This window comes from Dama dama, chromosome 9 (genome assembly GCF_033118175.1).
Source record: "Dama dama isolate Ldn47 chromosome 9, ASM3311817v1, whole genome shotgun sequence".
NCBI lineage: Eukaryota > Metazoa > Chordata > Mammalia > Artiodactyla > Cervidae > Dama > Dama dama.
In genome coordinates this window covers 81,574,074-81,596,235 of record NC_083689.1, presented here as the reverse complement: position 1 = coordinate 81,596,235, position 22,162 = coordinate 81,574,074, and the positions used below count along the sequence as shown (strand labels likewise).

The following is a 22,162-nucleotide window of genomic DNA, read 5'->3' as shown; positions in this document are numbered from 1 at the left end:
TATACCAAAAAAAAAAAAAAAAGTTAGGAAAGAAAATGGCACTTTTCTTCCAGATTTAAATTAGCTTTCTCTGCTCTATCCTGAATTACAGTGTGAAGGAAGGAGGAAAATCCACTGAGATTTATTAGCCTTGGAGTGGAATGTCATCAAAAGAACCATTTGTTGCATCTAGAGATGGAAGATAACTCTTTCTCTGGTCATTGAGACCAGTAAATATGCCCTTTGTGCTACATAATTACAGCAGCCGATAGAATAACTAAATTCAGACTTTAAGGGGAATAGTTTCACTATGAATTTTAAATTTGGTTCCAATTTCATAAGGTGGTCTTGTGGTCACGTCCTTAGAGTCTTCAGCAGGCAGGAGGGAGGATGGCATTTTACGAAGCTTTATAAATAGAAACAGTGTTATACTTAAAAAGGGGACAGTGGCCTTTACCAGCTAAGTACCATGTGCCTTATACCACCAGCCCCTTGGCAGCTGAAATCATTAGAACTCATTTAGTCTTGGGCCCTCTGTAGGTTTGACAAAAAAGGATTGTGAATGCAATTTTTATCCCTAAGGATAAAAAAGGAGGTCAAGGAGTTTTACAAACAATATGTACTATAAACCCCTGAAGAACCATGAATTACATTTATGAAGTTAAATGTCATTGAAAAATGACTCAACCATGAAACTGACATGAAAACATGGCTGACTTAAACTAATATGTCAATTCCTCTCTCGTCACCTTCCCACTCCCCCAGATATCATTGAGTGAAACCTCACGAATCTGTCCTTTCATTTTCTTGTGCAAATTTGGTAATAGTACAACAATGTTTAGGCAGCAAAAACAGAGGATGGCAGCTATTGATTTCATTGCCATGGCCATTTCAGGTAAATTGTTTGAACGTTATGACTATGATGAATATCAAAGAAAAAAAAGCTAAATGGAAGAAAAAGTGCTGATCCAGGCTTTCTGATTCCATTTCCTGTTTTGAAAACAGCATATGAATCATTTCAGTTCATTCTTTTGGGGTAGCAGAAATCAATAGAGGAAACTTCATCCTTTCATAATGATCCACGTGACTTCCTTGTTTTGTTGGATGTTTAATTCATTCCAAACATTTAAATAAGACCAGTTGGGACAGTGAGAACGTTGAGAAATTACTTGAAATTCCACTCATACAGATATATACAAGCCTTCCTGGACAGAAAAAATTCTAAGATGGGCAATGCCATGGTTCTATCACTATCCTCTTGCCAAATGATGTATGCAAAAGGTCGTTTTAACCTTTCTTGTCATATTATTGGCCTCTCCCATGTTTTCACAAAATGAAGCTTTGCCTCCTGCAGTCCATTTATCTTTAAGAACTTTGACCTTTTTATTAAATCAGCACTTCCTCCATCCAAACTCCCAATTTGGTTTTATGATGCAGACAGAGGGAAGAAGCTTACTTTTTATAATAGAAGAAAAAATAGAGAGAGAGTTGAGTAAGTGATGACCTGGGGCGGGGGGTCACTCTCCTGGGTCCCATTAAGGGCACTAGCACTGATGTATTGGAAAATCTTAGAAGAATACTGTCACGGAAGCGGAGCCTTGTGAAAATAGTTCTAAAAACCATGAAATGGGAGATGTTACAACGGGAGCTTTTGTACGCTTTTCTAAGGGTAAGCCATTGTCATTCCTCTGTAGTGAGGGCTGTAATGGTTGGTGAGTTTGTACAAAAACCCAGAGATCTGTAAAATAACAGGATGAGAGAACAGATCCACTTGCATCTAGGAACCTCGTGGCATCTGAGGTCCATTCTTAATCAGCTTGGCAGTGAGAAGCTGAGAGAGAACATGGGTATCTGGCATTCAAGGATCTTTTCCGGGGAGACATCCTGGGTGGTCATCTCAAGCTGTTTCTTATGGGGGAGGCAGTGGGCTTCACTCCTCCCCTGAATTTGTTGGGCGAGTGGATGCTTATTTTTTCCAGTGGGAGGATGGGAGAGGAAGAGCCGTTTGGGTTGCATGGGGACGTTTCACCAGGAGATGGACTGAGTGGAAAGATGTTGAAGACTTCCAATGCAATGGCTGAGGAGCAGGTGAGGTTCTGAGAAGAATGGCTTTTTACCTTCCTACCAATGGGGGTTGATTCTTTATATGGGAAGATGCAATAGATGGGCAACTACAGCCCATAGGCTGGAAGGCCAAACACAGAGGGGAAGGCTGACAGGCAGCTCGGCCGAGTTCCATTGCCATACAGGTCCCAACACTTGGCTACCAAACGACTTTTAGAAGCACCAACTGGAGCAACTAGGACTACATAGAGCTCGTTTCTGAACACCTCCAGAGGGGTGCTCTTTCCCTCTATTCCTGCATTTTCTCCTCCAAACCTCCCTCTTTCAATCGCTAAGCCTGATCTCTGATCATGTTTCGTCAAACTGGATTTAGCTGATTACATCCTCTGATTCCCCGTCTCCTCCGCCATGTGCTAGAGGCCACTTCAAAGCATAGAGTGAGCTCCTCGGGACTTATCAAATCCCAGCTTTCTCACTGCACACCCTCTCTCCTCTGGCTCTGTGACCGCAGGTAACCAGGATCGTTTGCTCTATGTGGTGTCTCTAAACGACATGGGTACCTATCGTCTCTCAAGCCTGACTGCCTTCTATGGATATGAATTTTTGCAGAAATATTTACACAGACATATATGGATCTGAGATTACCAGGGACAGTTTTTTTTTTTTAAAGCTTTGGGGAGGGGAGGAGAATTAAGGATTCTTGCTTATTCTTATTGGATATCATAATTCTCAATGTAGAGGGCTTTAAATAAAGCAGAAAAAAAAGAGGAGAAGAGGGGAAGGGGAAGGAAGGAAAAGGAACAGAAAGAGCAGGAAGGGGAGGAAGTAGAAGGAGAGAGAAGACAGAAAAACAAAGAAAGAGAAAAGGAGCTAATTATCACAACGGAGGGGAAAACAGACCATGCCTTTCAGAGCCACCCTTAAGCTCACTCTCTCAAGTTCTACAATTTAAGAAGTTCATCAAAGCTGAGGGGTTTGAAATGTAAAATGTTTCCTTCCTTTGCAAAACAGGGAGCCAGGACTAGGCTCGTCAGCAAAGGTCCAGACCTGCAGACACCAGCCCCGCCCGCGGGCTTACCTTCCTCGCAGTGCTCGCCCTTGTAGCCGGCTGAGCAGACGCAGCTGCCGTCAATGCAGGAGCCGTGGCCTCCGCAGGAAGGGTCAATGCACTGATTCATGGGCACGTCGCACTCCGCGCCTTTCCAGCCGCTGTAGCACTGGCAAGTCCCCTTGGAGTACTGGCCGTTCCCGCTGCACAGCACGGGGCAGGCGGCTGCAAAGCGCGGAGACAGAGCACCAGGTCAGGGGGGCCAGGGCTCGAAGGACTGTGTCAGCCTACAGAGCGGAGCCCGCTGGGCATCTCAGCTCTGCCTGTGCTGCTCTGGGCTGGGGACTTGGGCCACGGGCTCGGCAGAGCCATTTTCAAATAAACAATCATCACCACCACAGAAATGCTACTAATGATCACTAATAAGAACCTGCCGTATAGCACAGGGGACTCTACTCAATACTCTGTAATGATCTATATGGGAAAAGAATCTAAACATGAGTGGACATATGTCTAACTGATTCGCTTTGCTGTACTGCAGAAACTAATAGAACATTGTAAGTCAACTATACTCCAATAAAAATTAATTCTAAAATGCTACTGATAAAAGCAGTTATCATCAACTGAATGCTTATTATACTCTGGGCATGGCATAAGATGCTTTAGGTACAATTTACTGCTGAATCGTCATTATCAGCCAGTGAGGTGGAGTTAGAATCACAATCCCGTTTTATAGGTGAAGCTCAGACTGGGGAAAGTACTTTGCTGAAATCACAAAATTCAACAGTAGGGGGTCCCATGGGAAACCAGGTTGCTTCACCTCTTAAGCTGTGCCCTTAACTAAGCTGCAAGGACAAGCAAGTATTGTTGCTATTGTTGGTAATGGGGATCGGGACCCATTTTGCTGAATATTTTACCTTCAGATTAGTCAACTGCTATTCCTGGTAAGTTTATGTTCATTAAAAAGGAAGGGGATGGGCCAGTGTTGAGACACAACTTCTCTATGCTTCACTTTCCTTATCTAGACCACAAAGAAATAACTGTGCCTACCCCAAAGGGTGATGTGTGACAAAGAATAAAGAGGAAGATGTCTGGCCTTAAAAAAAAAATGACGGGGAGGGCAGGCTAAAGACACGGAATCTCTAGCAGTTCTTATCAGCAGGGACCCTCTTTCATTTGTTGAGATGATGAAGGCCGACAATCAGGGCCTGGTATGAATTACCAGCCATTCTCACCAGTTTGGCTTCAATTATGCTGATACTGCCCCTTTGGAGGTCATTAAGAGTGGGATTTTGGTGGTCACCTTCAGGCTTTGGGCTTTTCACTTCAAGATCAGTTTGTAAAGAATCTGAATTTCCAGCCTGCCCTCTGTTGTTCAGTCACTAAGTCATGTCTGACTCTTTGTGACCCCGTGGACTGCAGCCCGCCAGGCTTGCCTGTCCTTCACTATCTCCCGGAGTTTGCTCAAATTCATGTCCATTGAACTGGTGACGCTATCTAACCACCTCATCCTCTGCCACCCCCTTCTTCTTTTGCCTTCTGGAGGAGGGAATGGCAAACCACTCCAGTATTCTTGTGGCGAGAACCCCATGAATAGTACAAAAGGCAAAAAGATATGAGCCCCCCAGGTCAGAAGGTGGGGAAGAGTGGAGGGCGATTACTAATGGCTCCAAAAAGAATGGAGATGCTGGGCCAAAGTGGAAATGATGCTCAGTTGTGGATGTGCCTGGTGCTAAAAGTAAAGTCCAATGCCATGAAGAACAATATTGCATAGGAACTTGGAATGTTAGGTCTATGAATCAAGATAAATTGGATGTGGTCAAGCAGGAGATGGCAAAAGTGAATATATCAACATCTTAGGAATCAGTGAACTAAAATGGACAGGAATGGGTGAATTTAATCCGACAACCATATCATTATATCTACTACTAGGGACAAGAATCTCTTAGAAGAACTTGGCTTTTAGTGTAAGCCTAAAATCAGGACACTGTCCCAGGTTATGGAACTGGCATTCAGAGACCTTCAGAAATGACCTACAGAGGTGTTTTTAGTGATTCCTGGTTTATCTGTGATTTGTAATGCAGTGGCTCCAAGAATTCTACAGTCACACATGTGTGTACAACTGGAATGGTCTCCCCATCCCCTGATGTGATACCATATCTAATCAGATCACTCCATAATAATGGCCCCACCCACCTTATCAATCCCCTTTTGTTGTCATGCTGTTTATTTTTTTATAGTAATTCATTCTTTGTCTGTGAGTGTTTAATTTCCCAAAGATATAGTAAATTACTAAAGGCCAAGATTATGGTTATCATTGTTGATTTTCTTCTAGTGCTACATTCATCAATGTTGCCTTGATCGAGTAAATATTTCTATTACGTTCCTGATTCATTCAGGGATTCCCAAGTGGTGGGGGTGTGGGCAAGCACTACATGGTCATTTATGAAAGGTGTGGAAGGAACAATTTCTAGAGTGGACCTCATGTTGTACATACAATGCCTTTTTCTGGGGAAGGGTGTGTTGATGGTAATTGACCTTAACTATAAACTGACGTGAAACAAAAACATCTCAACCGCTGACATATGATGGAGGGGCTATTTCCTCCCCTGCCCAACAGATGCTTTATAGTAGAATAGGTGAAAAAAAAAAAAAGACCATTTCCAGTAGAATTCTTATCCTTATGACTCTATTAATACCAGAAAAGAAGAATGAGTTCAAAAGTGAGAACATCAAAGTTACATGTTAAATTTAGAGAAAATCTCTCTAAATATAGAGAACTTGCCTTCTATTTTCAAGAGTGGAGAGACCCATAGAGCTGCTACCCATGCTGATTGTCTGCGAGAGGGGAGAGGGAAGAGTTTTAAACCAGGAAACCCGAGATTCAAAATTAGAGACTGTGTTAATATGAACAAGTATGAGAAATGATGGGCTTTCTCAAAGTTTGCAGAGGGTTTCCAGGACAAAGTACACTGGTTCCATGTCAGTGCCCCAGGATACACTCACGCTAAGCTCTAGGTCAGGGATGGCCACTGAGTACCCATGAGGCACTATTCTCCCTTCCTGCACCTCTGCAGAGACAGATCAAAGCATTTTGCTTCCCTGAGTCTAGAAAAAGCCTGAAAACCTTCAATGTAGCACCCTGGCTGGGGACTTGGGAGCAGGCGAACAAGAGAAAACTCACTTGCCCTTTCTGATCTAGGTAACACTGAAGATATCTCTTAGTGGGAAGACTTGAGTAAGCACTATTTCTTACCCCCTGCCAGCCACGCACACTCAAGAGGGAAAAGAGTGAGAAGTGTGCGTATCTAGCGGGGTGAGCTTCCAAGGGCTGTTTCTGACCTGAGGGTTATATATTAGACTAGTTCTGGATGGCAGAGAAAGTTGCATTAAATCACCACCAAATGGGCTTCCATTGTACATTCCTTCTGCCCCAAAGGTGGAAGAGGGTAAGAAGCAAAGAGGAAAAAATTATTGTCTTTATCAATTGAAAAATAAAGTTAGGATTATTTTCTTTGTTCATATTGAAACAGTTTCTCTTCTGCAAAAACTCTAAGGTGGTGAAAAAACATTGAATTCTCTAGAATGTAAGCATGGATTTTATTTAAAACCAGGTGCCTGGTTTAAAATGTGACCTACTTACATTTCTCAGGGGAAAAAAAAGGGAGAACAGTCAGGTCAGAGAGTTCTCTACATTCTAAATGCAGCCTTCCTTCAATATGTTTGCTGCATGCTCACCGGGAGGGTGGTAAAAAAATGCAAAACACTGTGATGTTCTCCAGAAAGCAGGACACTTGCCAGGCTCCACTGATGTCACATTAAAAAAAAAGAAAAAGTAGAAGGCAGGCTAAAGAAGCATGAAGCTCTCTAATTACCCATTCTCCATGGGACAGAGTGCAAATGCCAGATGAGCCCCCTCTGGTAGCCACTGATGACCTGCATCATAGAGAATTCCTTCCGTCAGGGTAACTGACTCATCCTCAGACATAACTCAACCCAGAGCATCACAGGATGTAAGGCTCAGCCTGATCCTCACCTGGGAGGCTGCACATGAAGTAAGGACCTCCTGCATTAATAACTTTTCTAACTAATTTTACTATCACTAAGTCTACAAGTTTTTTTTTTGTTTGTTTTTTGTTTTTTATAGCAAGTTATAGGACAGATATTTCTGACTCCACCTGCCTGCAAGTGATATGGAACAGAAGTGCAAAGAGCAAGGGTTTTGCTGCCGGAAAGATGTGGGTTCAAATCCTGACCAATCACTTACCAGCTGTGGGATTCTGACAAGATTATTGAACTTCTCTGAGACCCACATTTGCCATAAAAAAAACTGTCTCTTTGAGTCATTGGGAGCAGTATGTGTGCGAAGATCTTTGAGGACTCCAAATGGTAGCTGACACCTGGTATTTAAATCAATAGATGTTCCCTTGTGACATTCCAAACTGAGTCACCAAACTGACTTCCAGGTCTCAAAGGCACACACACCACCACCACCACAACTTGGAATAATACTAACAGAAAGATCTCATCTTGTTCTTCCCCTGGTTGTGGATGGGAGGTGGTTCTGGAATCATAGTGGAAAGTTTTACGTCCCTGTCTCTCTTACCTCTTCCTAAGGCTTTAAAGGAGCACAGTACTGTACATCCAAATTTCTATTTAAAATTAATTAAAATGCACAAAGTGGCTATTCCTGTTTTAGTAAATCTAGTAAATGGAAGCTCTAAGACTCGTGCAGAAGAAAAATAAATTACCACTGCCACTAATGACTGACAAGTTGCAGGCTGATGACAAAATTATGACACAATTTAGATTCACCTAAATGGTGTAAAACTCATTTTAGTGATCAAGCTGGAGCTCCCCACCCCCCTGCCCCACACCGCCCTAAAGTTCTCTGTAAAGGATGAAATGAATTATCCATGTTATTTACTCATTGGGAAGTAATAGGACAAGTCACTCATGTCTGCTGCTTTAAGTAAAATGGGTCCAGTTTCCTTGGAGCTTGCAGTACAGGGAAGGAGGGAAGGCAGAGGGGGTTGAAGAGGACCAGTCAGCCAGACACACGGGGAACATGCCTGCATCTTGACAAGGCATTTGTGGGTTGGGCTAGATGTTGGAGGGATTTTCAAATAAAGTGTCTTTTTAAAAACAGGGTTGTCATATGATTCTGCAATCCCACTCCTGGGCATATATCCAGACAAAACTACAATTTGAAAAGGTACATGCACTCCAATGTTCGTAGCAGCGCTAGGGCTATTTACAATAGTCAAGACATGGAGACAACCTAAGTGTCCATCAATAGATGAATGGATAAAGAAGATGTACATATATACATATATACAATAGAACACTACTCAGTCATAAAAAAGAATGAAATAATGCTGTTCACAGTAGCATGGATGAGCCTACAGATAATCATACTTGGTGAAGTAAGTCAGAAAGAGAAAGATAAATACCACATGATGTCACTTATATGTGGAGTCTAAAATACAACACAAATAAACTTATCTACGAATCAGAAATAGACTTGTGGTTGCCAAGGGGGTGGGTGGGGAAGGGAAGGACTGGGAGTTTTGGGTCAGAAGATGCAGACTATTATACACAGAATGGATAAGCAACAAGGTCCTTCTGTATAGCACACGGATCTATATTCAATATCCTATGATAAACCATAGTGGAAAAGAATATGAAAAAGAATATATATGTATAATTAGTCACTGTTATACAGTAGAAATTAACACAACATGGCAAACCAACTAGACTTAAATTTGAAAAAACAAATCATGTGTCTTTTAAAAATGATTTGAAATCTGATTGAAAATTTCTCTGGAAAAGAGACTGGAGAATACTTGAACCTAGTACTCTGAGAAATTGTCAAAATTGTACTAACAATTGGTTGCCTCACATCTCAGTCAATAAACACTTATGAAGAACCTAATATATGTGAGTAGCTGGCTTAGGTGGTAGGAAAAAGGGACAGAGAAATAAAGATGCTTTGAGTCTTCTGAAGCAATTAAGGATATAATATTAATATTTTAGGTCATGGAGGTGAGACAAAGTTCAGTGTCATTGAAACCAAAAGAGGTGTCCCATTGTCTTTCGAGACTGTGGACATAGTTTGGTGCTGAGCTGAAGTGAAGAAAAGTAAGTTTCCATTATTTTTGGGCTCTTGCAGGTAACAATCTATTTGATAGGCAATAAAGTCTAACCTCTATTACACACCATAAATTTGATACAGATTAAAGATCCAAATAAGAAAAAAAAAAAAAAAAACTACACAGTATTTGAAAAAATACCGAAGACTAATTTTATTTTCTTGTGAATGGGATATATAAAAAAGATAAACTCAAGAGACCAAGAAGATCAGATTTGAGAAAGTATACTGATATGAATGCAGAGTTCCAAAGAATAGTGAGAAGAGATAAGAAAGCCTTCTTACGTGAACAATGCAAAGAAATTGAGGGAAACAATAGAATGGGAACAACTAGAGATCTGGAGATACCAAGGGAACATTTCATGCAAAGATGGGCACAATTAAAGGACAGGAATAGTATCAACTTAACAGGAGCAGAAGAGATTAAGAAGAGGTGGCAAGAATACACAGAAGAACTATACAAAAAAGGTCTTAATGACCCAGATAACCACGATGATGTGGTCACTCATCTAGAGCCAGACACTCTGGAGTGTGAAGTCAAGTGGGCCTTAGGAAGCATCATTATTGACAAACCTAGTGGAGGTGATGGAATTCCAGCTGAGCTATTCAAATCCTAAAAGATGATGCTGTGAAAGTGCTGCACTCAATATGCCAGCAAATTTGGAAAACTCAGCAGTGGCCACAGGACTGGAAAATGTCAGTTTTCATTCCAATCTCAAAGAAAGGCAATGCCAAAAAATGTTCAAACTAACACAATTGTGCTCATTTCACATGCTAGCAAGGTAATGCTCAAAATCCTTTGAGCTAGGCTTCAACAATATGTGAACTGAGAACTTCCAGATGTACAAGCTGGGTTTAGAAAAGGCAGAGGAACCAGAGATCAAATTGCCAATATCTGCTGGATCATAGAAAAAGCAAGAGAATTCCAGAAAAACATTTACTTGTGTTTCACTGACTACACTAAAGCCCCTGAGTGTGTGGATCACAACAAACTGTGGAAAATTCTTAAAGAAATGTCTCCTGAGAAACCTGTATGGAGGTCAAGAAGTGACAGAACCAGATAAGGAACAAATGACTGGTTCCAAACTGGGAAAGGAGTACATCAAGGCTGTATATTGTCACCATGTTTATTTAACTTACATGCAGAGTACATCATGCAAAATTCTGGGCTGGATGAAGCACAAGCTGGAATCAAGATTTCTGGGAGAAATATCAATAACTTCAGATATGCAAATGATACCACCCTGTGGCAGAAAGTGAAGAGGAATTAAAAAGCCTCTTGATGATGGTGAAAGAGCAGAGTGAAAAAGCTGGCTTAAAACTCAACATTCAAAAAACAAAGGTCATGGCATCTGGTTCGATCACTTCATGGCAAACAGATGGGGAAACAATGGAAACAGTAACTGACTTTATTTTCTGGGGCTCCAAAAATCACTGCAGATGATGACTGTAGCCATGAAATTAGAAGATGGTTGTTCCTTGGGAAAAAAGCTATGATAAACCTAGAAAGTGTATTAAAAAGCAGAGACATCATTTGGCCAGCAAAGGTCCATACAGTCAAAGCTAGGATTCTTTCATTTGTCATGTACGGATGTGAGAGCTGGACCATGAAGACTAAGTGCCGAAGAATTGATGCTTTTGAACTGTGGTGTTGGAGAAGACTCTAGAAAGTCCCTTGGACTGCAAGGAGATCAAATCAGTCAATCCTAAAGGGAATCAACCCAAAATATTCATTGGAAGGACTGGTGCTGATGCTGAAGCTCCAGTAATTTGGCCACCTGATGCAAAAAGCCAACTCACTGGAAAAGACCCTGATGCTGGGAAAGACTGAGGGCAGGAGGAGAAGGGGGCAACAGAGGATGAGATGGTTGGATAGCATCACTGACTCAATGGACATGATTTTGAGCAAACTCTGGGAGATAGTGAAGGACATGGAAGCCTGGCGTGCTGTAGCCCATGGGGTTGCAAAGAGATGGACATGACTGAGCAACTGAATAACAAGACAACTGAGGAAACACTGGGGAAGTATATTTTCTAACATATTTTACAGAATAAAGCTTGACACATGAAATACAAAAAAAAATCTTAGAAATCAATAAAAAGATACAAACAAATAAAAACCTGGGCAAAGGACAGATAAATATAAACATAAACTGCCAATAATGTCTTAGGGGAGCTCCCATGCTCCCCGGTGGTGCAGTGGCTAAGAATCCATCTGCCAGTGCAGGGGATACAGGTTTGATCCCTGCTCCAGGAAGATCCCACATGCCACAGAGCAACTAAGCCTGTGGGCTACAACTACTGAGAGTGTGCTCTAGAGCCCAGGAACTGAAACTACTGGACCTGCGTGCTACAACTACTGAAGCCCCTGTGCCAAGAGCTTGTGCTCCACAACAAGAGAGGCTGCCACGATGAGAGGCCCACGCACTGCAATGAAGAGCAGCCCCGGCCCTCCACAGCTAGAGAAAGCCCAGGCACAGCAACGAAGACTCCGTGCAATGCAAAAAATAAATGAAATTGCCAATAAAAGTATGAAAAGTTCTCAACCTCACTAGTAATTAAATAAGTATAGATAAAAATAAGAAATAATCTTTGACTTATCAGATTAAAGAAATCTATAACTTTTATATGTAGAATGGATAAAAAACAAGGTCCTACTATATAGCACAGAGAAACTATACTCAAATCCTACGATAAACCATAATGGGAAAGAATATAAAAAAAGAATGTATATACATATAACTGAATTGCTTTGTTGTACAGCAGAAATTAATACAACACTGGAAATCAACTATACCTCAATAAAAATTAAAAAAAAAAAATCTAAAATACAAAACCTCCAATGCTGCCACAGCTGAGGGGAAACGGGCGCTGTCACAGTGGATGGGGGAAAGAAGTCCAAACTAGCTTCCAGGGGGCTCATTTGCTCCTATCTGAATAGCTCCCTGGCTCACCATGCCCAACGGAGAAGCCTGTTGACCTTGGTGCCTCAGTTTTCCCTCCCTATGAAATGGGTGGGACAAGAAAGGACCATTTTTTGTAGGAAGAGTGAGGAGGATGGAAAGCAGAACTAAGGAGCCATGACAAAAGTATAAATGCAAACATGACCGGCCACCCTTCTCATGACGATCGTCGGAGCCGCCCCCCACCTTCCTGCCTGGAGCCCTCAGACACTTGAGTTGGCCTCAGTGTAGCGGGCGAGATCCAGCAGCCCCTGTGAAGACAGCAAAGTCAAGGATGCATCTGACAGAGCCTCGGGCTCAGAGGGCCAAAGTTCAGGTGCGCCCACTTCCTCATTCCCGTTCTGTCAAACGGCACATTAATAAGCAAGGAAGCGATTCAGGGAAGAATTTCCAGAAGGACGAAAAACTCATCAGGTGTGTCAGATCTCTGACATTCAGGAGCCATGTGGGGAAGCAGCGCACGCTGACTTAAGCACGAAAGTATGGATGCTTTAATTAATCCGGGGTGAATTTAATTGCTTTAGTTAAGTGGAAATCGGGTTAAAAATGATGCAGAGCATGCTGGGGTGTGTTAAAAACATGACATATGAGCTGGATGAATCGATAAATTAAAAGTGCACAGATGTTTTAATTAAACCCAGGGAAGTTAACGAAGATCGCAAGAGACTTTTAAGCCTATGATTAATTCAATTCATTTAAAATACCTGTAGAGATATGGGGATGCCTCCATTTTGAGAGTTATAAAAGTTCTCAATCGATAAGGGCTTAAGCTTTTCTTAAAAAACGTCTAAGCTTTCCTGTGTGTGTGTGTGTGTGTGTGTGTGTGTGTGTGATCGAACGGCATTAATTACATAATAAATATTTAAGATTTACAGAGTACACAGTAAGCTTTTTTGCAGCTCAAGTCCAGACTGAAGTAACTTTTCATTCTTATTGTGACTCAGGCATTGAGATGAAGTTGAAAATTACTGGTGTCCTGTTATCTGCAAGCATGGGAGCTCCCCCAAGACATGAAGGCCTGTTTATTCACTGGTACATAGAAAAGTACCAGGCAGTGTAGGCTTATGAGTTAGACAGCTCAAATTTCCCTTCGGTTTTACCAGTTATGTGACTTTGGACACCTTATTTTCAGCCTCATTTTCTTTATCTTTAAAATAGGACTAAATTGTTGGATTACCTAACCCACAGTGTTTTTAAGAGGATGAAATGAGATAATGCCTGTGAAGTGCTATGAACAATGCCTGGCACATAGTAAGAAATCTATAGGTGTGATTTATCATCATTTTTTTGAGGAGAAAATTATTCCAGATTATCACATCATAAAGAGACAAGAGGGACTTCCTTGGCAGTCCAATGGTAAAGACTCCACTCTCCCAATGCAGGGGGCCAAGGTTTGATCCCTGGTTGGGGAACCTAAGATTCCGCATGTCACACAGCGGCCAAACACAAACAAACAAAAAAACAAGAGACGAGAGAGGCGGAGACACTCTTTCCCATCACCCATCCTGGCTGACTCCTCTCTAAAGACTGGTTTATCTCCCAATATCGAAGTTTTTCTTTTTTTTCTAAAACCAGAGTAAGTTCCCACCTCTCTGTATGTTTCATTCCTACAGCAGGTGTCCCTAGGGTTAGGCCCTCTGCTTTCTCAGACTGCTCTGAAACCTATCTAGCAGTTTTAAAAGGAAACAAAAAGTGTTTCACCTCAAAAGTAACTTGACTCAGGGGAGGGCTGACAGAGGTGGGTGCTGCGGAGAGATTTCTGTTTGGTGATGCATCAACCTGGAACCAGCAGGAGTGCCGGCGTTCTGGAGGCAAGGCTCTGCAGGAGGGCACCGAAGAAAGGGCACTGCAGCTTCCAAACGGAGGCGGCAGGCATCCTCCGCCCCGCCTGGCAAGCTGGGGAGAGCGGAAGGTAAACGCGACATTGCTGCTCCTGCTCTCTGGGCCATCTGAGCAGAGTCCAAGGGCAGCGGCATCCAGACTCAGACCTGGATGTGTGCCCAAGTCATCTGGGGATGCTGTGTGAGTGAGATTCTGATTCAGAGGGTCTGGTGTGGGGCCAAGGTTTGGGTACTGAACAGGTTCCCCAGGCTGATGCTAGAACCCCAGACCTACTGAATCAGAAACTCTGGGGGGAACCCAGCAAGCTGTGAGTTAACAGGTGATCCTGATGAGTAGGTTTCTAAAGCCACGCCTGGGCAAGTACCTTAGCTTCTCTGAGCCTCAGGTTCCTTAGCTGTGAAATGGGGATGATGATGATGTCCGATGTGGGGACGACCCAAGATCATTCCGGTTAAACCCTCTGCACAGTGCCTGGCATTCACTTCACGCTTAATATGGGCAGAGATTCTTAAACTATTTTATCAAAGGTGCCTTTGCCAAGTGTGGACACTTACTTTCTGTAAAGCCTGAAACCAAGGGCCCGGTTTCAAGCCCCATCTTGTTCTTGCCGCCAAGAAATCCCTGCACATTTTCTCAGGTCAAGGACAGGAACAAGGAGAGGTGGGATTCAGCCTTGAACTGTGCTGGGCGGTGGAATGACTCCTGTGGGCAGAGCCACGGCCCCTGGCCAGTCTGTATTACAGGGGATTGTGGAGGGAGGTGGGGTGGCAGAGGGAGACAGGTATGAAAGACAGGGGGTCTAAGGGAACATTCATGCTTGTTCCAGGAAAGACAGGTGGAATGTGAGACAGGTGAGCCAGCTGTGAAAGGGGAAAGTGGCTTCCTTGGCAAAGATGCTCTGAGGGGGGCATTTCTGGGGTGGCAGGGAGGACCCCTATATCACTGGTGGAGATGAAGGGGCTCGTCACTCCCCTTCTGAGTGCAGACGTCCACTTGGGGGAGAAACTGATGGCGAGATGGGGGAAACAGGTGAGCAGATGAAGCCAGCCAGGAGAGCCAGATAGCTGAGTTTCTGTGAGGGCTTTGGGAGTAAGTGAGGGGTCACTGCTCCCCATTTAGGAGATCTTTCCACCAAGATAGGAAAACCAAGTTAGGGTCACAAGTTTCAAAGTCAGCCAGACATGGCATCAACATCTAGCCTGCAACGTGACCTTGGGCAAGTAGTTTTCTTTCTCTGAGTCTCAGTTGCTCCTGTAAAATGTGGATAACAGTGATTTCCAAGGCTTGTGAAGATTAATGCTGGGTAGTGTTTATGGAGCACTCAATACGTGTCAGGCATGGTGTACGTGCTTTATGTGCATTTACTTTTTAGTCCTCACAGCAACCTGTCAGGCAGTATTGCCATTGCCCCCAAATTATGGATTTGACAACAAAGGCTTAGAGAGGTTAAGTAATTTTCTACAGTGGGTATAGTTTCAAATATCTGCTTTGCCACTCTCTACCTAGGAAATCCTAGTTTCCTCTTCTGAGGGTTTCTGGGGTTCAAATCCAAATACCTGCGACACAAACTGCATGCAAAGCACATCTTCCTACACTCACATCTTCGGCGAATCCATCTCATGGCTGGTCTAATGTTAAGGGTTCAGGCCGGCTTGCTTGGTTTGAATCCTGGCAATACCACTTACGAGCTGAGTGATCTTGAGCAAGTTACTTAACCACTCCGTGCTTCATTTTCCTTGCCTGTAAGAGGGGATGATAATCATCTATAAAATAGGACAATTAATGATTCACTGAGTTAATTATGCAGTTGTTTAGTGCAGTGGCTGCACACACTAAGAAATGAATACTTGTCAGCAATGATGACAATATTTGACTTTAGTGCTAGAACTTGCCCAAGAGGGATTGGGTAGTGGGTACAGCCAGACATCCTAGAATGTGAAGTCAAGCGGGCCTTAGGAAGCATCACTACGAACAAAGCTAGTGGAGGTGATGGAATTCCAGTTGAGCTATTTCAAATCCTAAAACATGACGCTGTGAAAGTGCTGCACTCAATATGCCAGCAAATTTGGAAAACGCAGCAGTGACCGCAGGACTGGAAAAGATCAGTTTTCATTCCAATCCCAAAGAAAGGCAATGCCAAAGAATGCTCAAACTACCACACAAGTGCACTCATCTCACATGCTAGTAAAGTAATGCTCAAAATTCTCCAAGCCAGGCTTCAACAATACGTGAACTGTGAATTTCCAGATGTTCAAGCTGGTTTTAGAAAAGGCAGAGGAACTAGAGGTCAAATTGCCAACATCCATTGGATCATTGAAAAAGCAAGAGAGTCCCAGAAAAACATCTTTTTCTGCTTTATTGACTATGCCAAAGCCTTTGTGTGGATCACAACAACTGTGGAAAATTCTTCAACAGGTGGGAATACCAGACCACCTAACCTGCCTCTTGAGGAACCTGTATGCAGGTCAGGAAGCAACAGTTAGAACTGGACATGGAACAACAGACTAGTTCCAAATAGGAAAAAGAGTACATCAAGGCTGTATATTGTAACCCTGCTTATTTAACTTCTATGCAGAGTACATCTTGAGAAACGTTGGGCTGGATGAAGCACAAGCTGGAATCAAGACTGCTGGGAGAAATATCAATAACCTCAGAAATGCAGATGATACCACTCTATGGCAGAAAGAGTTGGACTATAAAGAAAGCTGAGCACCGAAGAATTGATGCTTTTGAACTATGGTGTTGGAGAAGACTCTTGAGAGTCCCTTGGACTGCAAGGAAATCCAACCAGTCCATCCTAAAGGAAATTAGTCCTGAATATAGATTGGAAGGACTGATGCTGAAGCTGAAACTCCAATACTTTGGCCACCTCGTGCGAAGAGCTGACTCATTGGAAAAGACCCTGATGATGGGAAAGACTGAAGGTGGGAGGAGAAGGGGACAACAGAGGATGAAATGGTTGGATGGCATCACCAACTCAATGGAGATGAGTTTGAGTAAACTCCAGGAGTTGGTGATGGACAGGGAAACCTGTCCATTGATTCACAAAGAGTCAGTCACAACTGAGCGACTGAACTGAACTGAACTGAAGAGAAAAATGGCAAGATTCCCATTCTCTTTTCTCAAGGCCCCAAAGAAACTCGGTAGGAACAGAGACCAATTCCCAGAGAGAAGACTTTATGTTGCTGCAGTTGCAGCATTTCTGGGCCTCCCCTGACAGCCATTCAGCAATGGACGCTGTTGTTTTTAATTGCTATTACTGAACAAGGAAAGCCCTGCTGTGTTAAATTTTTACTGCAGGTTGGGGCCTTAAGTTCAGCACCAAATACGCCACCTGAGAAACTACCATAAAAAACCACACCATCAGAAGTCTATCTTTTCTGAAAGGCAAGACTGCTTTATGCACAAGCTAAGGAAGCATCTTAAGTCAATGAGAGACTTCAAATAAAAGTCAGTGAAAGAAAAAGGAATCAGAGTTAAAAAGCATCTAGCCCAGGACTTCCCTGGTGGTACAGTGGCTAAGACCCCATACTCTCAGTGCAGGGGGCCTGAGTTCAATCCCTGGTGGGGGAACTAGATCCCATACCCCACATGCTGGAACTATGAGTTTGTGTGCTGCAACTGAAAGATTCCTTGTGCAGCAACTAGAATATCCTGCATGCCACACGGGAGTCCCCTTGTGCTGCAACTAAGACCCAGAGCAGTCAAATAAGTAAAAAGGTAAAAATATTTAAAAAAGCATCTAGCCCACAGCAAATAGCATACAAGTATAGTAATGTGAAAGTCATGCAAGGGAATTAGTAATAACAGAAAAAACCATAAAGTAAACAATAATCGAATAATAAGCATGATTCCAGCTGGACAGGAGAGGCACTTGATGGAGAACAGTGCAAGACATCAGGGAAAAAACACCATATCTCCTTAAGCTCTGAATGTGAACAGGTTGCTTATTGCATTAAAAAATTAATGACATTCTATGCTAGAAGATGCTCTTCAGTGTAGCTCCTTTACTACACTCCTCCGCCATGGAATTTTTTCCATATTCTTTGAAACTAGTTGACCCTTCATAGATCCACACTTTATTGCTTCATGAACTTCCTTATCTTCTCCTTAATGACATCTGTAGCATTCAGAGTCACATCCCAGCATGCTGGACTTAGGCTTATATCTCCTACTTCCGTATCATGTGCATCCATCAGACGGGAAGCTCTCAGAAGGCACACCTGGCATTCCTGCTCGTTACCTTATGTCTGGTACTTAGTGCAGAGCCTAGCTCACAGCGGGCACATGATAAGCATTTGCTGGATGCACGAATAAGTTCGGTCCCCTGAACTGATTTGGATCGAGGTGTTAGAACCCTCATATATTCTTCTGGGGGTGAGGGTCAGTTCCACTTGAACCTCTAACCTCTCGGAGCCCCCAGTTTGCCGGGGGACTGTGGAATGACTGTCCTGCAGTTCATGCTGACTGCTTCCTTCACTCACTGTGAGGATGTCTTCGGGTGCCTGATACAGACTGGCAGGTTTATCAGGAGACAAGGAGCTGCTGTCCGCACTGCATATCTGAGGGTACAAGAGGCGCCGCGCCAGGTCAGGAGAGCAAACCCGAATTTCTGTCACTTGGACGCACACCTGGCTGCTTGGATGTGATGGGAATCTCGTCTGCTAATGTGGCAAATTCTCCCCCTGGCAGGAGGGCCCGAGTCTGCCGGCTGCCTGCAATACAGAAACTGGCAGACCTGAGGCATACCGGGCACAGCTTGCAGTGCAGGAACAAAGGGGAATGTGAGTTTGTGATGAGGGAGGACCTGGGCTCAGGCTCTCTTAAAGACATCTATCAAGAAAGGAAGGACATGATCGTGGGCTGCAGCCGGGAGATGGCATGCTCCGTTCAGGGTGGCAGGAGCCCTGGGACTGGCTGGCTGTCTCCTCTGCACTCGCTGGCATGATGACATCACCCTGGCTGCCCCAGACCTCTCCCTCTAACACCTAGGAATTTCCGAGGCTCAAAAGTTGTCCACGAGTGGCAATCTGTCATCGTCACCAACAGATTGCACAGGACCGATGGGATGGAGCCACCCCACCATCTCTGCCTTATGTGTGAGGGGTGAGGGGCAGGTATACACGTGCTCACACGCACAAGTACACACCTCCTCACACAGAACCATATTTGAACCTTTTTCTTATTAAAGACCAGAAGTGCATCTTTGATAGAATTCACTGAGAAAGGCACAGCATCTTACGAAAAACACATAACCTCAATTTTTTTTTTTCTGCTGCACTGTACGGTACATGGGATCTTAGTTCCCCAACCAGGGATTGAACCTGTGCCCCCTGCAGTGGAAGCATGGGTCTTAACCACTGGATTGCCAGGCAAGTCCCTGCATAACTTCAGTCCAATCATGAGAAAACATCAGACAAACCCACATCTAGGGGCTAGCTAAGAAATGCCTCACTAGTACTTTCCAAAATGCTCAAGGTCATGAAAAAAAAAAAAGAAAAAAAAGAAAGACTGAGGAGCCCTTGCAGATTGGAGGGGACTAAGGAGACATGACAACTGAACACAAAGTGAGATCTGGACCAGAAAACAGGGGCAAAATTAGAAACAAGTCTGTAAATTAGTCAATAGCATCGATCCATGTTAATTTCCTGGTTTCACCAACTGAACTTTGGTAATTTAAAATGTTGACATCAGGGGAAGCTGAATGAACCCTGGGAACTCTGTGTACTATTTTTGCAACCTGTCTGCAAGGCGAAAATGATTTTAATATTAATATAAAAAGCTTAAGATATTGGGGAGGGTGGTTAGAATAGGATTTGTCTCACATTGCTGATATGAGAATGGATAAGACTGTATGCATTAAGTACTTTATACAAAGCCTGGTACATCTTTAATACTTAATAACTATTGGTGGTTATGAAAAAAAAGAAACTATCTGAAATGGAGGCTTAACAGACCACAAGTAAATCAGGCACTAATCATTAAGCTTACCCACTTGAAGCTGGTAGAGTTGAACCCGTGTGCCTATTTTTACCAAGTTTCTCACTTTATCACCTACCTATTGTGTAGGTAGTGAATTGCATTATTTTCAGGATCCTAAACTTAGGACTTGAGATGTTCAAGGCTTGAATTTCTCTAGAAGTCAGGCTGGCTCACACACGCTATACAGTAGGATCCAATTTGGGGATCATTGATGTGAAATGAATGTGTGAGAAGCTGACTTGGCTTGATTGCTCAGGGCAGGGAAAAGATTCCTTACTTGAATGCAAAACCAAACTACAATGAGGTACCACCTCACACCAGTCAGAACGGCCATCTTTGAAAAGTCTAGGTTGTAGACTCCACAAATAACAAACGCTGAGAAAGGTGTGGATTCAAGGGGACTCTCCTACTCTGTTCATGGGAATATAAACTGGTACAACCACTATGGAAAAGAGTACAGAGGTCCCTCAAAAAACTAGAAATAGAGTTGCTATGTGATCCAGCAATCCCACTCCTGGGGATATACCTGGACAAAACTATAATTTGAAAAGATACATGCACCTCTATGCTGATGGCAGCACTATATACAACAGCCAAGACATGGAAACAACCCGAATGTCCATCAACAGATGAATGAACGAAGAAGATGTGGTACATATTTATAATGGAGTATCACTCAGCCATAAGAAAGAGTGAAATAATGCCATCTGCAGCAACCCTGATGAACTATGTGAAGAGATTATAAGAAAGACAAATGCCATATGATATCATTACACGTGGAATCTAGAACGTGACACAAATGAACATATCTACAAAACGGAAAGAGACTCACAGACCTAAGGAACAGACCTGTGGTTGCCCAGTGGGAGGAGGGGAAGGGATGGAGGAGGAGTTGAGCATTAGCAGATGCAAACTATTATACATAGAATGGATAAACAACAGGGTCCTACTGTATGGCACAGGAACTATATTCAATATCCTGTGATAAACCACAAGAGAAAAGAATATGAGAAAGAATATATATGTGTATAACTGAATCACTTTGCTGTATGCCAGAAACTAATACAATATTGGAAATCAATTATATGTCAACAAAATTTAAAAAAAGAAAATATTTCTTTCTCAGCAGATTTAAAGGCAGCACGAGTTGTTAGGTAGTGTTCGTCACTCAGTCGTGTCTGACTCTTTGTGACCCTGTGGACTGTAGCCGCCAGGCTCCTTTGCCCATGGAATTCTCCAGGCAAGAGTACTGGAGTGGGTAGCCATTCCCTTCTTCAGGGGCTCTTCCTGATCCAGGGATCAAATCTGGGTCCCTTGCACGGCAGGCAGATTCTTTACTGTCTGAACCACCAGGGGAGCCTGGAGGCAGCACTAACCTTTCCTATTTATTGCAACAGATTCCACGTTTCTTTTCTAACTTTTCATTTTGACATGGCTCCTTTTAAAAGAAGTTCACCTATGTAAACCTCATGGGTGGAGTTAAAGAAATATGTTAGGGAAATAAAAATTCTGATGTCCCATGAATTTGACAAAAATCATGAAGGTGGTACATGAAAGAGCAAAGTGTGAGAAATGAAGGATTAGGGTGTTTCTAAACACTGCCCTTGTTAATGAAATAGCTCGATTGTGCCCATTTCAAAAAACACCAAGGAAGTAACATCTTCAGGGCCAAGAGGCAAAAGCTTACTCCTAACATTCTTAAACCAACTTACCCAAGAATAAGTGAGGAAACAAAGAGAAAGCAATTTTCGTCTCTAAACACTTCAATTTTGCCCACTGTAGGCATCAACAGCTGAATTAAAATATACAACAAGTTCGGAGGCTGATTTCAGGAACGGCTTCTGAGTATGCCAGAGGAACTACTCTTAACAGCCACTCGATATTTGTTTCGCGAGGATCAATTATATACCCCGACTAATGCACAGTCAGAGCGTGCAGCCCGGCCCGCAGTGCAGGTGGTGAATGCAAAACACACACGGAGAGGCCTTTTAAGCAGCTAAATGCACACCCCATTACAGATCCATAATGCAGAATGGGCGCTCATCTGCAAATGGATGGAGAGCGAGGAGTTCTTAAATGGCTGGGGTACTTAGGGCTGAAAGGCCGGTCCCTGGATGTGCAGCCAGAGCACAC

At 43.1% G+C, this 22,162-nt stretch overlaps 1 protein-coding gene across 5 annotated transcripts in view; it reads right to left on the bottom strand.

The window, feature by feature from the left end:
* Positions 1 to 22,162, bottom strand: part of TENM2 (teneurin transmembrane protein 2) — a 1,030,924-nt gene that overhangs the window by 158,903 nt on the left and 849,859 nt on the right. For all 5 annotated transcript variants that reach the window (XM_061149488.1, XM_061149489.1, XM_061149490.1 and 2 more), the window contains one exon: positions 3,122 to 3,316. In XM_061149488.1, coding sequence (XP_061005471.1) covers positions 3,122 to 3,316 — 195 coding nt within the window. The remainder of the gene's footprint in view (positions 1 to 3,121; positions 3,317 to 22,162) is intronic.